General features: G+C 31.6%; 1 protein-coding gene and 2 long non-coding RNA genes across 5 annotated transcripts in view; 2 read left to right on the top strand and 1 right to left on the bottom strand.

The window, feature by feature from the left end:
• LOC132697781 (uncharacterized) overlaps window positions 1-16219 on the top strand; it is a 29190-nt gene that overhangs the window by 4003 nt on the left and 8968 nt on the right. The window lies entirely within an intron of this gene.
• LOC132697762 (A disintegrin and metalloproteinase with thrombospondin motifs adt-1) overlaps window positions 1-16219 on the bottom strand; it is a 49390-nt gene that overhangs the window by 30265 nt on the left and 2906 nt on the right. For all 3 annotated transcript variants that reach the window (XM_060663390.1, XM_060663381.1, XM_060663398.1), the window contains exon 2: window positions 13372-13569. In XM_060663390.1, coding sequence (XP_060519373.1) covers window positions 13372-13443 — 72 coding nt within the window. In that variant the 5' untranslated portion in view covers window positions 13444-13569. The remainder of the gene's footprint in view (window positions 1-13371; window positions 13570-16219) is intronic.
• LOC132697775 (uncharacterized) lies at window positions 1075-2222 on the top strand. Its single transcript, XR_009618302.1, has 4 exons — window positions 1075-1435; window positions 1487-1713; window positions 1764-1870; window positions 1929-2222. It is a non-coding gene; the product is annotated as an uncharacterized LOC132697775 (long non-coding RNA).

Here is a 16219-nt window from a genome sequence, read left to right as displayed (position 1 = left end):
TTATGTCTTCTTATTTAAGATTCCATATTTCATATCCATACAGGAACAGGGCCCATATATAATATTGTGTTCAAAGTCTTATTAATGAATCCGGTTCTGGCGATTCTAATGTGTTTTCTGACCTCTTTTGAGGGGACTAGGAATTTACTTCTTGGTGCTATAGAACCTTCAATCAATACTACATAATATTTCTCAAGTAATATTTTACAGCTTTCATGTAAAAGTGTTTTACTGTAATTACTTTTTCTAGCCAATATCATGTTTTCTAAAATGACCAAACTCCATTAAAATTTTAAATTTGGGTGGATATTGCTTTTATAAAATAAATAGAGTCAGCTCTTATTACATTTATATAGAAAAAATTGTCGTTCGGGGGTAACAATATTGATAAACTGACCCTCAAGTACTTAGGGATGAAAGTACAAGTGCTGTCCGACACGTGTGGTATTTTCCCAATAAGTTTTATGAACCGGCGACCGTTCAACATTTAATAATACCATTAAAGTGATAAAATCACAATAGACGGTTGACCTTGAGAATTTGCGATTTTGGCACATGCTTCCCATCGCGTCGGCATTGCCAACATTATCTGTGGCCAAAGAGCGTGTAGTAGAGAGGACGGGTCAAACACACCGCGTATATCCGTTCCTTTTTGGGAGATAGAAATGACACTGCAATGGAAATAGTCGACGCGTCTATCGGTTTATCAGATACCGATTCGTTTCGCCGTTAATTTTCTTGTTTGTTCTTTGTTGTTTTCAACTGTGGAGTTAATTACAAACGGGTGACAATGTACTCAATGAGCGAGGTCGAAGAATACAATTTGATGCGTTAATCTGACTTAACCATAAAATGACAAGCCATTTTGGTCGTTGATTTGTAAGATTGTTTAAATATTCGAGAATATAATTTTCGGCAAAGGCTTGGATGAAGTTGTTTTTATTTGAGAAATTTTGTCTACTTTCACTCAAACAATAATAATAATAATAAATACCTTTATTGCTTAGTAGAATTAATAGCTTTAAACGTTTTAATGTATTTTTTAAGCTGCTTATGAACTTTTGCATAGTTTGTCTTACCATAATTATCCTTTTGAAAAAGTTTTATCCCTCCCCCAATAGGCATTTGGAACTACCTTAGAGATGCACCTTTTGCAGAAGAACAATTTGGGTGGGGTTCTTTCATAAAAACAAAAAGAAGAATAACCACAAAAAATCTTTAGTTTTAAGAACATTTTGATTTATTTTAATTTTGCAATAAATTCTAATATTCATTATCACAAATTGCCACTCGAAATTGGGTACGAACGTATTTCAAATGAGCGTGTTAATTATGTGCACATGACATACATTAATTTTTGTTTCCCAAACAAAAATGTATGACAAAATTTTGAACCGAATTTTGACACAAATTAATCAACAGGTGGCGTAATTCGGTAGGAATGAATAATTGCTTTAATTTCGTCGGTTTGAGCTTTTTTTTTCAGATACTCCGGTTTCACGCCCACCGAAACGTATACGCCTAGTGACTTTATCAATTAATTTGTTACGTAGATCGAGACCGATGAACTTGTATGAAAAACAGTGTGGCGGATTTAAATTTTGCACATTAACTGGATATGATTAAAAAATAATTGAACTGTTGCAATTTATCGAATTAATATTGAGTGCTTGCTATTTGACGAATACGTATATAAACAAGAAGTATACAATTGTATCGTGATATAAGCAAAATTGTAATGTATACTAAATATTTCTTTACAGATGGGTAATTCTATTGTAACGGGAGTTACGTTTAATCTAATTTACTCAGGGTGATTCATAAAGAATAGGCAATCCCTGAACTGGAGATACTAGACATGACGACTGAGGTACAGGGCGTTAAAATTTTTAATTTAATCCTGGGTGTTCTCATTAAAACATTATCAGTTTTAGGTTATTACGATTACGATTACAATTACGAATTTGAAACTTTTATGAACCACAGTTATATATTTTTGTAAGATTATTTCTGTGTTGAAAATATGTTTGTAAAGAATTTTGTGTTTATTTAGAAGATTCATTACACGGTTTGTAATTGTTTGACGAATACTAATTCTTATTATTAAAAAATTCTTTGGAACATTTCACGAAATGGTTTATATCAAATTATACAATTTTACAGAAGAAATTTGGCAACAGTCCTATATCAAACGATGATGTAAAATTTAGCTTAAATTTCTTAAAGATTAATTTTATCTGTACTATTTTTATAAATTATAGGGAAATAAAAAATGAATGTAAACAATTAAGTTTTTTATTGGTCGTTATACAGAAGAAAACCACCACTTCACAACGTGAATTGCTTAACTGTTGAAAATGCAACTTTATTACATATGTTCCGCTAAAATTATTAACAAAATACATATTCATAAGTATGGGCTAAGGCTTCCCGTCTGGTCCCGCAAAATTCATATTTTGGCGGTAAAATTTAGGTTACAATCGCGTCGGCAGCACAGTAGGAGGGAATTTGATCTTTTTTATCTATGATTTTATTGAAGAAATAATTGACCCGTTGCAATTTATCAAATTAACGTTGTGCCATCTGTAACTATAAACAAAAAGTATATAACTAATATATCCTAGTATAAACAAAATAATAATTTGTAATAGGTAACTTTTTTCACGAATGAAACTATTTTTGAATTAATACAAAGTGATCAGACCGTTGTCAGCGATCGATAAGTAACACCGAATTAGATTGGTATATTTACTCATGTCGCACATACATTTAATTTAGTCAAGTGCATCCGCGAAAAAAAAAAATAAAAACGACACTATATCCATTACGATTTGTCAAAGTATAGTTACAACGTTTACCAAAAGTTAGCGATGCGTGACCTCGCTGGAGGTATGATTAGAAGGGACTGTAGCCTATTACCGTAATTATAATTTAAACTCTGTGCAATTTTGACGGCCATCCGCGCAATTTGGGAGTCAACTTGTACATCGGGTGTCACTGATCTACGCCTATCGTTAAGTTTTTTTTACAAAATTTCTAAACAGTGGCCTTGAAACACTAACACAGAAGTAAAAGGAAAACCCGTAAAAAATACGAAATAATATGCACAATAGTAATATAAATAAAACCGCAAAAAAAAACAAATTACACTAATTTCTAAATAAACACAAAAATTTTATATATAAATAACCATCACATATTCCCAGTAAATATTTAAATGGAATTTAACACTTTTAAAATTTTTTGACGTTTCTGAATTACGTAATATTCTTTGGCGGATTATTGCAAACTTGGCATCCTTGAAAAATTTGATCACACAGCCCTGATAAACATGTGCCAGTGACCTAATATTGTCTCCATGAACATCCTTATTAAACATAATATTAGTATTCCATTTTTGTGTTTTATTCAATATATCAATTACATACATAGATTCACATTGCTCAAACTTTAATAATGTATCTAACTAAACAACAACATTTACCCATCTATAAAGATCACCAGTGTAAATATAATCGATTGAATAGAACCAATTTTTTTAAAACTTTAGTCTAATACCGTACCGCAGATTCCCCAAACTCGTGGCAAGTATGGAAAATGTTACAAGAAACGTGGGTCCATCGCACTAATCATCATACTGTTTTGCTAGATATATGGTCAATATGATCATTCCAATTGAGGTTCTTAACAATAAGTTACTTATTCAATGTCTAAATTTTTAATTTGTTACCTAATAACCAATATGCACCATCATTTTGTTGTATTGCGTATGGTATAATTGTAATTCTGTAAAGAAGCAATATAGATTAAATAAAATTAGTCGTCGGAACAGTTCGAGTCTTTGCTATAAGTATCATCCAAGAGTGTAATTAATGGTTTTACATTTTCCTAAGTTTTTTATATTTATTTTCCACTTTAAGTATATGATTAACACATTCTCCCCAACTGATCTCTGGTTTTAATTCACATTTAGTTTTAATTACATTCATTACATGGGAGAACATTTTTTGATTTATATTATTGCGTCTAATTTTGTTTTTGAATTCGGTGCCATATCAATTCTACAGAAATCAAGTAGGAATGATAAGGTGATAAGCTAATGGGTATATTACTAGATTTTTTTAGGACCTCGTCTTCGAAATAAGTTTTATCATGGGATTTGGTTCTGAAAACTTCAACTAATTGTTTGCTTTTTTTATCGTGAACTATTACATTGCCTGGTGCGTTTTAATTTTTTAATTTTCAAAAAGTAGCAAACAATTTTCGTCTAGATGCAGTTCGATGAAGAATTTTGCCACCTTTTCTTTGTACTGTTGAACCAAGTATCGTTTAAATACTACATTTTTCTAGGCGAAATTGATGATGATTGACATTTTTGTATTTATTGCACCGATAATTGATCTCTTTAATGCAACTACGCTAGTGAATATTTTTAAATTTAATTTTTTTAATTTCTGTTTAAAGATGCAAGTGAAGCAATCTGATTCCTCTCATCATTACTAAAATAAAAGTAAAAGTACATTCCTGTAGTGATAAACGCTTGTAAATTGGCTTTCTATTGGGCCTTTTAAAGGGCCCTCCTTCTTTTATGATCGGCCAAGCGAGTCATAATCATTTATCGTGTGCTCGGCTATACCACCGTATACCAAAGCAGTGTCATCCTTAAAAGTGTAGGAGCGTGCTTGCAGTATTTAAGACTGAGAATGTATAAAGAATAAAAGAGTGGCTCGTTTGGTTCCTTTCCACTTGCAAATTTCTCTATCTAATAAAAACGATCTGATATGAGTGTATTAAACCCTCTGTTGTTTAACTTTTCCAGTAAAATAGCAATAATTATAAGAGACAGACTTTTTTGAGATCTACCAACAAAGCCATAACACTATTTTTTTGTTATAACACTTAGACTAAATTTTAATGAAGTTATATTGATATGCATCAGCACTAATACGTTGCTTTAAAAAAAAAAAGGGTAATTAAAGCGAAAGTATAGCAAAATACAAGTCAACGGTTTATAATTTTTATTTTTAAGGTAAAGTCAGATACGAAAAACCCGAAGGAGTGAAAAAGTGTTGCTTTTGACTATGTGATCGAAAAAACATTAAATCTTTTAAACGTCACTGTCGTACCACTCAAATTAATAATTTTATTTTAATTACACAGAATGAAGATCATTGTCATGACAAATACTCATACTAAGTGATGGAAATCTCAGCGAAAAGACTTTTTTCTACTCCCGTCTGTAAAATATCTAATTACCCACCGATCTAGCCACGGATTTGGGAGCAATCGTATGTTTTCGGAGATATTTCCCACGATTGACGTTTGTCAATTCTGACGGTCCTGTCAGTGAATGTATTCGTGTTGTTTTGCGAAAATGTACCCAAAAACTAAAGGTCGTAGAAAAAGTATATTATGCAACACCTTCGGTAATCTTTTAAACTCACTCGTTTATTAAAAACTCGCTCCGCTCGTGTCAAATAAACTCGTGAGTCAAATGCCGTTTACCGTACTTGTTGCAATAATATACTATTGAGAAATGGAGAAAAAAAATTGACCGCCTGTATTTAGAAAACAAAACGAGTTAGAATAAATATTTACCAGCCCTCAAAATTTTCGCATTGAATTTTGAAACATCCTGTATACACTGTCAGTCACCCTTATAAACCAAATTAACTATAATTAAGGTCACACATTTCAAGCATTTCTAGCATTTTTACCCCACCCCTGATGGGCTCGGTATAATCCCGAAGAGATAGTTGCATATATTAAAATGCTATTGTGCACACGAGCTATGTGCTGCCGTGATCGTTAAGTAAATTGATTGGTAACGGATATTGAAATTTATTTTTTGAGACGTGTAATTTTAATTCTCTGTTTTTATTGATGTAATCCAATACCGCTAGAAGTTTTAATAAACTCCACGTACACCTTGTAGTAAATTTCCGCATTCCGAACGTAGCGATTAACTTTTTATCTTCATGTTATATAATATACAAGCGAAGCTGAAAAGTACAAACTCGAAGTAGAATGCTTCTGTCAAACAGACAGAATATTTTTCTTGACTACATTTCATTAAGGTACAAATAACATGTCATAATAAAAGACCATTGAAATAATATGTAACATATAAATAATATTAAATATAAGACATATAATCAACATCAATTTTTAGACATATTCAGACATTTATTATTGAACTCAGATGTGAAGTGTGTAAAAAATTATCTTCAGTCTTATAAATTTCGAACAATTGATGATGATTATATTGGGAAGATAAAGTTCGGATTTTTAATTTTATAATAAATAGGTTACAGTGTTTATGAAAAAGAAAATAATAATCATTCAAGGTATCGTGAAAAGTTATACCCAATATGCTTTGTTTTCCTCCCGTACTATATAATTTGCAGTGTGTGAGAAATTATCTTTCTCCTTAGAAATGTCGAACAGCTGATGATAATAAAATTGGGAAGATAAAGATCGGATTTTTAATTTTATAATATATAGGTTACAGTATTTATGAAAAAGAGAATAATAATCATTCGAGATATTGTGAAAAGTTATACCCAATATACAATGCTTCTTTCAGAAACCATTAATACATATAATAAATATTGAAGGGCCTAATATAGAGTTGCGAGGCACTCCACTGAAGAAGTTTATCAATGTAATCCATATTATGCTTAATCAAGAACTATTCAAAGTAACAGACAAAACAGTGTCGCACGTTTTGTAGGTAAATCTGGTTAGAATTAGGAGGAAATTAATTTGATTGTGCAATTTTATTTTGTTTCGCGTTATATTCTTATGGGAACTGTTTTACAGCGATTTGACTTGCAACGCAAATGTTACAAAAAATTTTGATTAACCCAAATATATGCCTTTCTCAATTGAATTCGTGACAATTTTGATTAAAATGGAATAAATAGCAAGATATACAGTGCATATGAACAATCCATTTGTGGATTTAACTGTTTAAAACTTTTTTTTAGTAAGTAAGTAAATGTCTTCGAAATTTCGAATTCTAGTTACCTCAAAGTCAACTTGAGCAAAAAAAAATAATAATAATAATCAATCGGTATTCTGAATTGAAATGCTTTTCTCAAACAAAAAAAAATTGTTTTAAAATGCCTACAATCATTAATTTAGAAAGCTTAAATTCAAAAATATTAGTGATGGAAAGATTGGGGACTGAAAAAATCACAAATTTTAAAATAACTTAAAACACTTTAAAGTTTTAAAACTTTAATGTAAATAATAAGATTTTATAATAACATTTTATAATTATAAAATAAATAATAATACTTATAAAATTTAAAAGTTCTAAAATGAATCAAAGCACTTTTAAGTGTCTTAATTTATTTTATAAATTTCCAAATGTTTCAGTTTATTTTAAAACAATTTCGTTTTAATTTATTTAAAAGTTTAATTTTAATTACCATAATTTTTCATTTTCTAGAATTTATTGAAAATTTTAAATTTTTATTTAATAATCAGTTTAAATTTTAATTTAATTTAATTTTAAACTAAACTTTGATGCCCGTTGTAATTGTATACTGAGCAAATTTTTCGCAAAAGGTGGGTTTTATATCCAGGGTAAAAAATTTAATAACTTTAACAAAACTGACCTTTATAATAGCTTTTGCCTCCTTTGTAATATTGTTCAGTTTGTAGTACAATACAGTAGCGGAATTTTAAATTCTGCAAATATGGTCTGTAAAGCAAACAATAATATTAAATGCTTTATATTAATTTCGAAGATCAAAAATAAAATGTATCTCCATACATTTCTGATATGGTTAACTGCTTTGAGAATGTCTATGAGTTTAAATTGAGGTGGTTAAAAGCAAAGGGATAAAGGAAATTAAGATTAAAAATGAAGTTGAATATAAAAATATGGAATCGCTTCTAAAATATCTATCACGTATTTAGGATTTTCACCGATATTTCTTCATCTATACATAGGAACTTAGGTTTTTCTCAAATCGATGGAAATCACCGCTTACGTATTTGTACCAACATGCTAAACTTAACTTAACTAACTAAGAAGAAAAAGGTATATATGTAGAGGTCTGTTAATGGTTTGTATTAGTTCAACATATAAAAAATATACTCAAAATGATAATTATTTCGCTACTTAGAACATCAACCCGTTTCACTTTCCCAATCAGTTTAAATATATTCTGTCTTTAAATCCATATTACTGGGGCCTACCGCCGCTATTTCTTCGTTGTTTTTTTCTACATTTCCTGACTGGCTGATTGGTTAGTCCATATTTTCATTTGATCAGTGCCCTGTTTCAGGAAAACTCTAATAATTGTTGCAGATTTTGATACTTGATAGTGTGGATTTAACTTGAACTGTTCTGGTAGGTGACCTTTTCGGCCTGCCTTCAAATCCAGTTTGGTGAAGGCCATATCAACGTCTAAGGTTCCCTTGTAAAACTAACCACATGAATATACTCATCTGGGTTATATGCGATGATTTTTTATCGACATGATATTCTACGTAGGAGTGCACAGATTTCAAAAATTTATGATCAACTGAATCTAATGTTTTGGAGAAAGTGAATCCAGAATTTGATTATATTAACATTTTTGTTTTGAAGACCAGCATTATTATTAATAGCAATAAGTCATAATTTAGGAAAAAATTCAATATGATATTTTATTACTCCAATTTGTGGCTCATAAAGTTCAATCGAATAAATATTACAAATTCTTCTATCAAAAGGTAATTGTAGTTTAATAGTAACTGACACTTTTCGAGGTTTTAACGCATAACGCAGAAGATTCTATGATGCATTTAAAAAAAACGCTTTGTAGATTAAATGTTCTGAATGGTTGTTCATTTTTTGGCACTATATAAAGTGGTATTCAAGGAACTCGAGGATGTGTTTGGGCTGGAAGTATCACTTACATCCCTTTCCATCGAAGCGCATGAATTATAAAACTAGCAAGTGTACTGATGTAATCATATGTTAAATAAAAGCTTGGTAGAGTTTGAAATTGTAATTTGTATGCATTTACATTTTGTTCTCACTGATTTATAATAATTGTTTTGTTGGCTGTATGCGTTTTCTGTTTCTTATATTGCACTGAGGCATTAAAGGCATTCTTTGAATATTAATTTAACTTTTATCTTTTTGTTGCTAAGTGGTCAATTTATTTAAGTATGTATGTATTTTTCGATGTGTAGAACTTTAAGTTGGCATTACTGTTCAAGATGGCGACCGATTTAACAGCTGTCAAGTGATTTATTCTCAGTTTGGTTTGGCAATTCATCATGAATAGACTCACACCTGAACAACGCTTGCAAATAGTGCAATTTTATTTAGAAAATAATGGTTCTGTGCGGAATACGTATCGCGCACTACGTCCATTTTATCGTCAACAAAATCGTCCATCAGAGCAGTTAATGTGATTAACCATTAACGCACCACGTTTACTCTTATTGATAACTCGCATCCCCAGAGACGCCGTATTGAGGAAGACCCGAATGAGTCCATCCACCATCGAGCACAAGAATTGGATCTGTGTCCATCCACTTTATGGAAGATTTTGCGGAAGGATCTTGGTTTATGTGCTTACAAAATCCAACTCGTGTAAGAATTGAAGCCAAACGATCATCAAGTAAGGCGTAGATTCGTCGAATGAGCCCAAAAAAGCTAATCATCAAATGTATGTCGAAACACCGTTACATCCAGAAAAACTGACTGTTTGGTGCGCTTTATGGGCTGGTGGAATCATTGGTCCGTACTTCTTCAAAAATGTTGGTGGCCAGAACGTTACAGTCAATGGTGATCGGTATAGAGCTATGATTACTAACTCTGTCATTCCTGAATTGAATAACCATGATATCCAGAAGATGTGGTTTCAACAAGACGGCGCAACATGTCACACAGCTCGTGCCACAATCGATTTATTGAAAGACACTTTTGGTGACCGCCTAATTTCACGTTTTGGACCTGTGAATTGGCCTCCAAGATCTTGTGATTTAACACCGCTAGACTACTTTCTGTGGGGCTATATAAAGTCATTGGTCTATGCGGATAAGCCACAAATGCTTGACCATTTGGAAGACAACATTCGCCGTGTTATTGCCGATATACGGCCACAAATGTTGGAAAAAGTCATCAAAAATTGGACGTCCAGATTGGACTACATCCGCGCCAGCCGTGGCGGTCATATGACAGAAATTAAAATGTAATGCCACAAGATTATCTTTCGAATAAATAAAATTCATGTCAATCAAATAATCCATCGTTGTTTTATTGAATCTTAAAGTTCTATACATCGAAAAAAAACACCCCTTATTTACATTACAAATTTTATGGTTTTTCTTGCAGATTTATGCTAAATAAAAATATATTATTATTTTAATTTATTTTAAAATTTTGAAAGTGTTTTAATTCATTTTTAAATAAGTTAACACACTTTTAAGATTTCGAAAAAGCATTAATACGTTTTTAAATGTTCAAAAATTGAAAATGAATTAAAATACTTTTAAAATTGTATGCATCGCCCCGTCGCTATAGCAGCAACAGATTAGTTCATTGTCGCCTTCGAAATCTAGATAGCGACGATTATGCAGAAGCTGTTTGGTAAAAACAATCGTAACGTTTCAATTATTTATTGTTGACCGCATAGGTGAATGAATTCAGTGACTGCGACGGTACACAGAGAGAGAAAGAGGATTTCGCACCGTATGAGCATCAATACCTCGCCGTTTCATAATTTGACATTTTTACTCTGTTTTGAAATCTATTTTTTCTTCTTTAACGTTGGATTGTTTTATATGCTTGCAATGTAGGTCAAAACTGCTGCCGAATCAGTTCTCGAAATCTGGCTTAATAACTATTTTAAAACGAAGAAAGTCGTCATCAAGGAAAAGAAACGGCAACTTCTTGGCGCTTGTTTCCCGTCTGCCATGTTGGTTTTTACGTGTGCCCGTTGTGAAATAATTAGTTGTCAAAGAAATTACATATATATTGATATTAGGTTTGTTCCAACCCGGTCGATAACCTAACACCAACGATCTTGTCGATGCGCGTGTGGTTAAAAGCGTCGCCACTTTGTTCGTTGTCATGCTCAGTAATCAATTGAACCAATTTTGAGGCCGTTTTAATTAATATTTTCTAATATTTCATATTTTCCAGATGTTGTTGAATAATCGATAAGAATACTTGTATTTCTTTGCATGCAACAAAAAACGTTTAGAATTTCAAACTAACGGGCAGAGCCAAAACTGAACGTTGTAAATAGTCCTAAAACACAGGTTGCAACAAGATTATTATTATAATCCATTATTCATCAAACTGGCGACATAGTGGTTTTTAGATATATTTTCAATTTCATTTTTCGTATAACAGATTTGCCTTTATGGCGAAAAATTTGGGCAAGAATTTTTACCCAAAAATTATTTAAAGGCAATTCGGAGTAATCCGCACATTTCCAGTAAGTTCCTCATAGAAGGAACAAGGCAAATTTTTTACTGAAAATTGAACATTTTACGATTTATTGGTTAGTTTAAATTAGTTTAAGCTTTTCCGTACAGTTTCAAAATTTAAAAAATCTTAATTGTTTATAAGTATATGAAACTAAATTCCACACGTCCCTAAAAAATAAATATTGCTACAATCAATTCTAACAGAACCACCTACTGAAAAAAAGTGAGTATATGTAAATCCAAAAAGCATTTCAGGCATCAAAGAAGAATTCTGAGCATGACATCGCTTGGATGTGAGATGAGTGCGATGGTTATATAATTCCTACATTGTTGACATTTTGGGAACTGTCCAGTTTGCCAAATGTTGTTACATATCCTCCAAAGAATTTTCAAGCCATCTTTAAAAGGTTATTTGAGTATTTCTTCACTTATGGTGTGATCTTCTGTGCTTTTGTGATTGCACAAATAGTGAATAGCTTGCTCTACTTTATGAAATTTGAGATCCTTATTCCACCTCGTTAATGGGCAGTAGTTCGTTTTGCTTTTGTTCAAGATCTCCATCTATTTTAGCGACCTTTATGCCATTCTGATCTTTTATGTTCCAAGAAAGCCGATAACGAAACAAAAACAGAGGAAAAAAAGTCATTCATTCTTCAAGCTTTCACCCATGTACAGATATCCACCCTGGCTCCAGGTTGTAAGTGTCTAGCTGTTCTCCAAACTCTAATCTCGTTTTAAAGAGGACATCTAAACAGTACGTGAAATAGAATTTCATTTTCGTGGAGTTCAAAAATTTAGTGAAACAACTGTTCGTTAGTCTAAATAGTAAAGTATTGCTGAGATCTTTTTCATATTTCCATACTGAAATTTGGAATCTCTATAGTCAATTTGCTAATGTATCATCGAAAGTCTAATAAATGCCGAAAAAATATGTCTCATCAGATTGGGTGCAATAAAAATATGACCAATTTTGATTTTCATCTCAAACCCAAAAACAGGATTCAGAAAGTTGCAGTACTCTATTCCAAGAACAACATAATGCATACCTTAGCGTATTTTAATAATTCCAACGCAATTTTCGCTAGATAGCAGGTGGCGATTTCATATTTCCTGTCTTCAGCAAGTTTTATTTCTACGTAGTGGTCACACGATTATTTATAATCTTTTTTGTAAGGATAATGTTACAGGAGTATCAGAGTTCTAATGTACACTACTACTAAGAATTATGTGTTGTATGAATGAGTTAAGTGCATTGGTCAAATTTAAATCGGTATTATTTGTATTTAACGAGACCTCTGGTGGAAAAAATGTAAATTTACTAGAGATGTAAATTTGGTATTGGTTGTGTTGTTTCTATATGAATTTTGGTTGCGTTTGAAGATTAGTGCCTCTAAGAAAGAGCTTAATATAACCAAATCACAAATTGCTGTTGGATGTCTGCATTATAATTGTGTAAAATTAAGCAAGTATTTGGTTAGTTTCTGTTATTTTGTTGTTCAGTTAATAGAGAGGAGAGTATAAAAGAGAATTATTTAAAAATACGTACATGGGAAAAAAAGTATAATTTGGCAACAATGCTCAACCAATCAAATTACGAAACGTTACCTGCGATTTAGCCGTTCGTAGAATAAATTCGTGAATAAGGAAAAGTTATGTTGAAAAGGACGCTTGTATAAGAAACTTTTTGGTCAACTTTTACAATTACACATGCTCATTGTTTCGAGAAAATATTTCTTCACACTTATCATTCGCATTGTTAAGAAACAAATAATTAAGGCGCTAAACTAAGCATTTCTTGTTTATTCAATTATATTCTTTCTCCTTATTCATTTTAAGGGAGGTTTAGCAACATCCGAATGTTTATGGTTTCTGGTCGTGTAAATTTTTGTCGTTTCCATATGGTGTAGAAGTAAAATCAGTACTCACCGAACTCGATACGACTACGCCCACCATCATGACACAAAAGGCAATGAAACATCGCCGACGGTGCTTTTTCATATCTTTTTTCCTTGCGGATTGATAACTCCATTTAGGCACAACCGTATCTCAAGTTTGTTCGTGAGGACGACATTTTTCATTTGCCTTGCTATAGGTCGATCCTCATCGTTTGGTTTGAGAAGAGAACTGAAAGTAAAAAGAAAGATCCAGAGCTCATTTTTTGTAGTCGATTGTAGACAAATGTTGGCAACTTTTAATGTTCCGAGAGAGCATAAGGATTTTCCAAATTCCACATTTTATTAAATTAAAATGAAAACAGTATTCAATTTATTACCCATCGCTCGAACCCGAAAAGATTTTTTGAAATCGCCAAAGGATTGACACGATAGATATATTATCAAGAGTGATAGCATTGCTTCTATTTTAATGATGCTAATACCTGAACAGGCAGAGACAATGTTGCCAGTGCCCGACAGGCTCTGGGATGTTCTACCAAATTTTATTTATTGAAAAGTATAGTTCAATTAGAAATTTAATTCAATATGCATTAACAAAATAACTTGTTGATATTTCATTGTACATCGGCCGTAAAACATAAAATATTTTTTTTATATATTTGTAAGAAGTCTTTTTTGTAATGTGACAACTTTACAATGTATGATTTCAGGTGCCTTGTGCTACATAGGTTTTTGCTTTTTTTTGTTAAAGTTACAAACATATTAGATTTCTTGTTTAACAACTGGATAATAACTTGGTCAACTTTGATAAATACGTCCCTTCTTCAGGCGTCGCTCAAGGCTCAATACTGTCGTCATTACTATTCAACATTTTGGTTAATAACATTGGTAAAGATCTTGATATTGGTTTTCTGCTCTATGCTGAGGATGTAATTTTTGTTTTTATAATCCAGTCTTTACGAGATTGTAAAATGTAAATAATAACTTGCAGCTTAATACAGCCGCGTCTTTAACCACCATAGGTGTAGTTGTTAAATATAATCTTTTTGATTAAATCCTCTCCCATTCTAACAACTTTTCTAAGTTGGATATAATACTGGACTACAAATTATCCTTATTTCCTCATGTTAATAAGGTACTGGCAGGTGTCTCAAAAACCTATAGATTTATTCTACGCGACACTAGAGACTTTAATAATATACGTCAGGTCAGGCATGACAGAAATCTAAAACATTGAAAAAAATCCGTATAAGCTTTTGAAATGTGCTTGGTAAAATTTAGGAAATATATCCTCCAGAAGGCTTTTCGCATAAAATATTATTAAATAAATTTGATGATGTGTCTCTCAGTGATCGCCATCAATCTCAATTTTTAATGACTCTATATCAAATTTTTAATTAACTTTAATTAATTTTTTGGTTGCGTTAATAAACAGTATAAATTTATTTGTTCCTCGTATAAACTACAGATAGTAAGACATTTTTTCTGCCCACGCAAATAACAAATATTTTAAATTTTCAGCTATTTTCTCAATGTGTTCCAAAATACTATGTTTGATCTGATTCGGACTATTAGTAAAGTAAAAATATTAACCACCATTAAAATTTGCAGTCTTTTCCTCTTCTCTTGCTTTTATACTAGAGTCAATGCTTCCGACCCTATTATATTAATTTGTAAATAAAAAATGGCTATACAAATTCTATACACATTAATAGTAATCTATAAAAGCATGTCAAGTTGATTTGAGTGACTTACGTACTTACTATACTTATTCTAATTTTTTCTAACTTTGTTTACTAAATTTTAAAGTACTCTTTGTTAGAGATCTGGCACCAGACATTTTTTGAGTAACAGTTATGAGAAAAAATAATTTCAACATTGTCCCAACTACTGTGTCAGACAAAGAATACAAATAATTATTTTAAAAAAATGCTTGTGCGGATATTCAATATTCATACCAAATTTGGAAATGTAACCCACATATATTTTTCATTACTTTCTAATATAAGGGTGTTAATAAATTTACATAATCTAAATTGGCAGAATTTCCTGATTGACACCTTTCAATTATTTGAGAATATATTAGAAGTCACATACGAGTCGTCGAAGTCTCTTGCTTTGGATTATTGTTGTATCATTTAGTCGTATTATTTGCCAAAACAAAATCAAGCAATGTTGGGAGAGTTTGGAAATTTGTTTACTTATTTTTATTCAACGCATTTCATAAAAGAACTTGAAAATGGCAGATAATGATCTCCTGATACATCTGGAACATCTCGTTAGCTAAACTCACGTTTTATTCTGTAATATGCATCAAAACACATAAAAACACAATAATTGCAGCATTTTTTATATTTTCCTGAGAGAAATCTCGGTTTTATATCGGTGTCGTTCGAAGCTAAGTTTCGAATTGTACATATCATATTTGAATGGAATGCGAGTAGCATGATGCAGCGACATTTATTAAAACATTCAATTCGATCAACAAATAACTGAAATGTTTCTCGTAAACAATCGAACGCATTACGATTCAAAACGTTATCTGCAGGCGAGCGTAATTTACTGGCAAAACCTCCTTGGAAATGAATAATTCATATTTATGCATGCTTGTATTTAACGTCTCTAGATATTTCAACAATAGCCGAGACCTCTAAATATACTTTCCCACTGCAAGAGGATCTCTTGGATTTTATCAAACACCTTGTCTGATCTATGCAAATTTCGTCACATTTCTCGCGAAAAAGCCCGCAAAAAACGCACAAAATGGCCAAACCTATCAAATATCTGTTTCTGTCTTTAGGCTTTTTTGTTTAGCTGAAGCAACTAGCAATCGGTTTCTACGGTATAGGTTTTGCGAACTGGTCTAGATAATGTTTGTA

This window comes from Cylas formicarius, unplaced genomic scaffold, assembly GCF_029955315.1.
Source record: "Cylas formicarius isolate icCylForm1 unplaced genomic scaffold, icCylForm1.1 PGA_scaffold_10__41_contigs__length_53128322, whole genome shotgun sequence".
Lineage (NCBI taxonomy): Eukaryota > Metazoa > Arthropoda > Insecta > Coleoptera > Brentidae > Cylas > Cylas formicarius.
The sequence above is the reverse complement of the archived record's forward strand: the minus strand, read 5'-3'. Positions and strand labels throughout refer to the sequence as shown.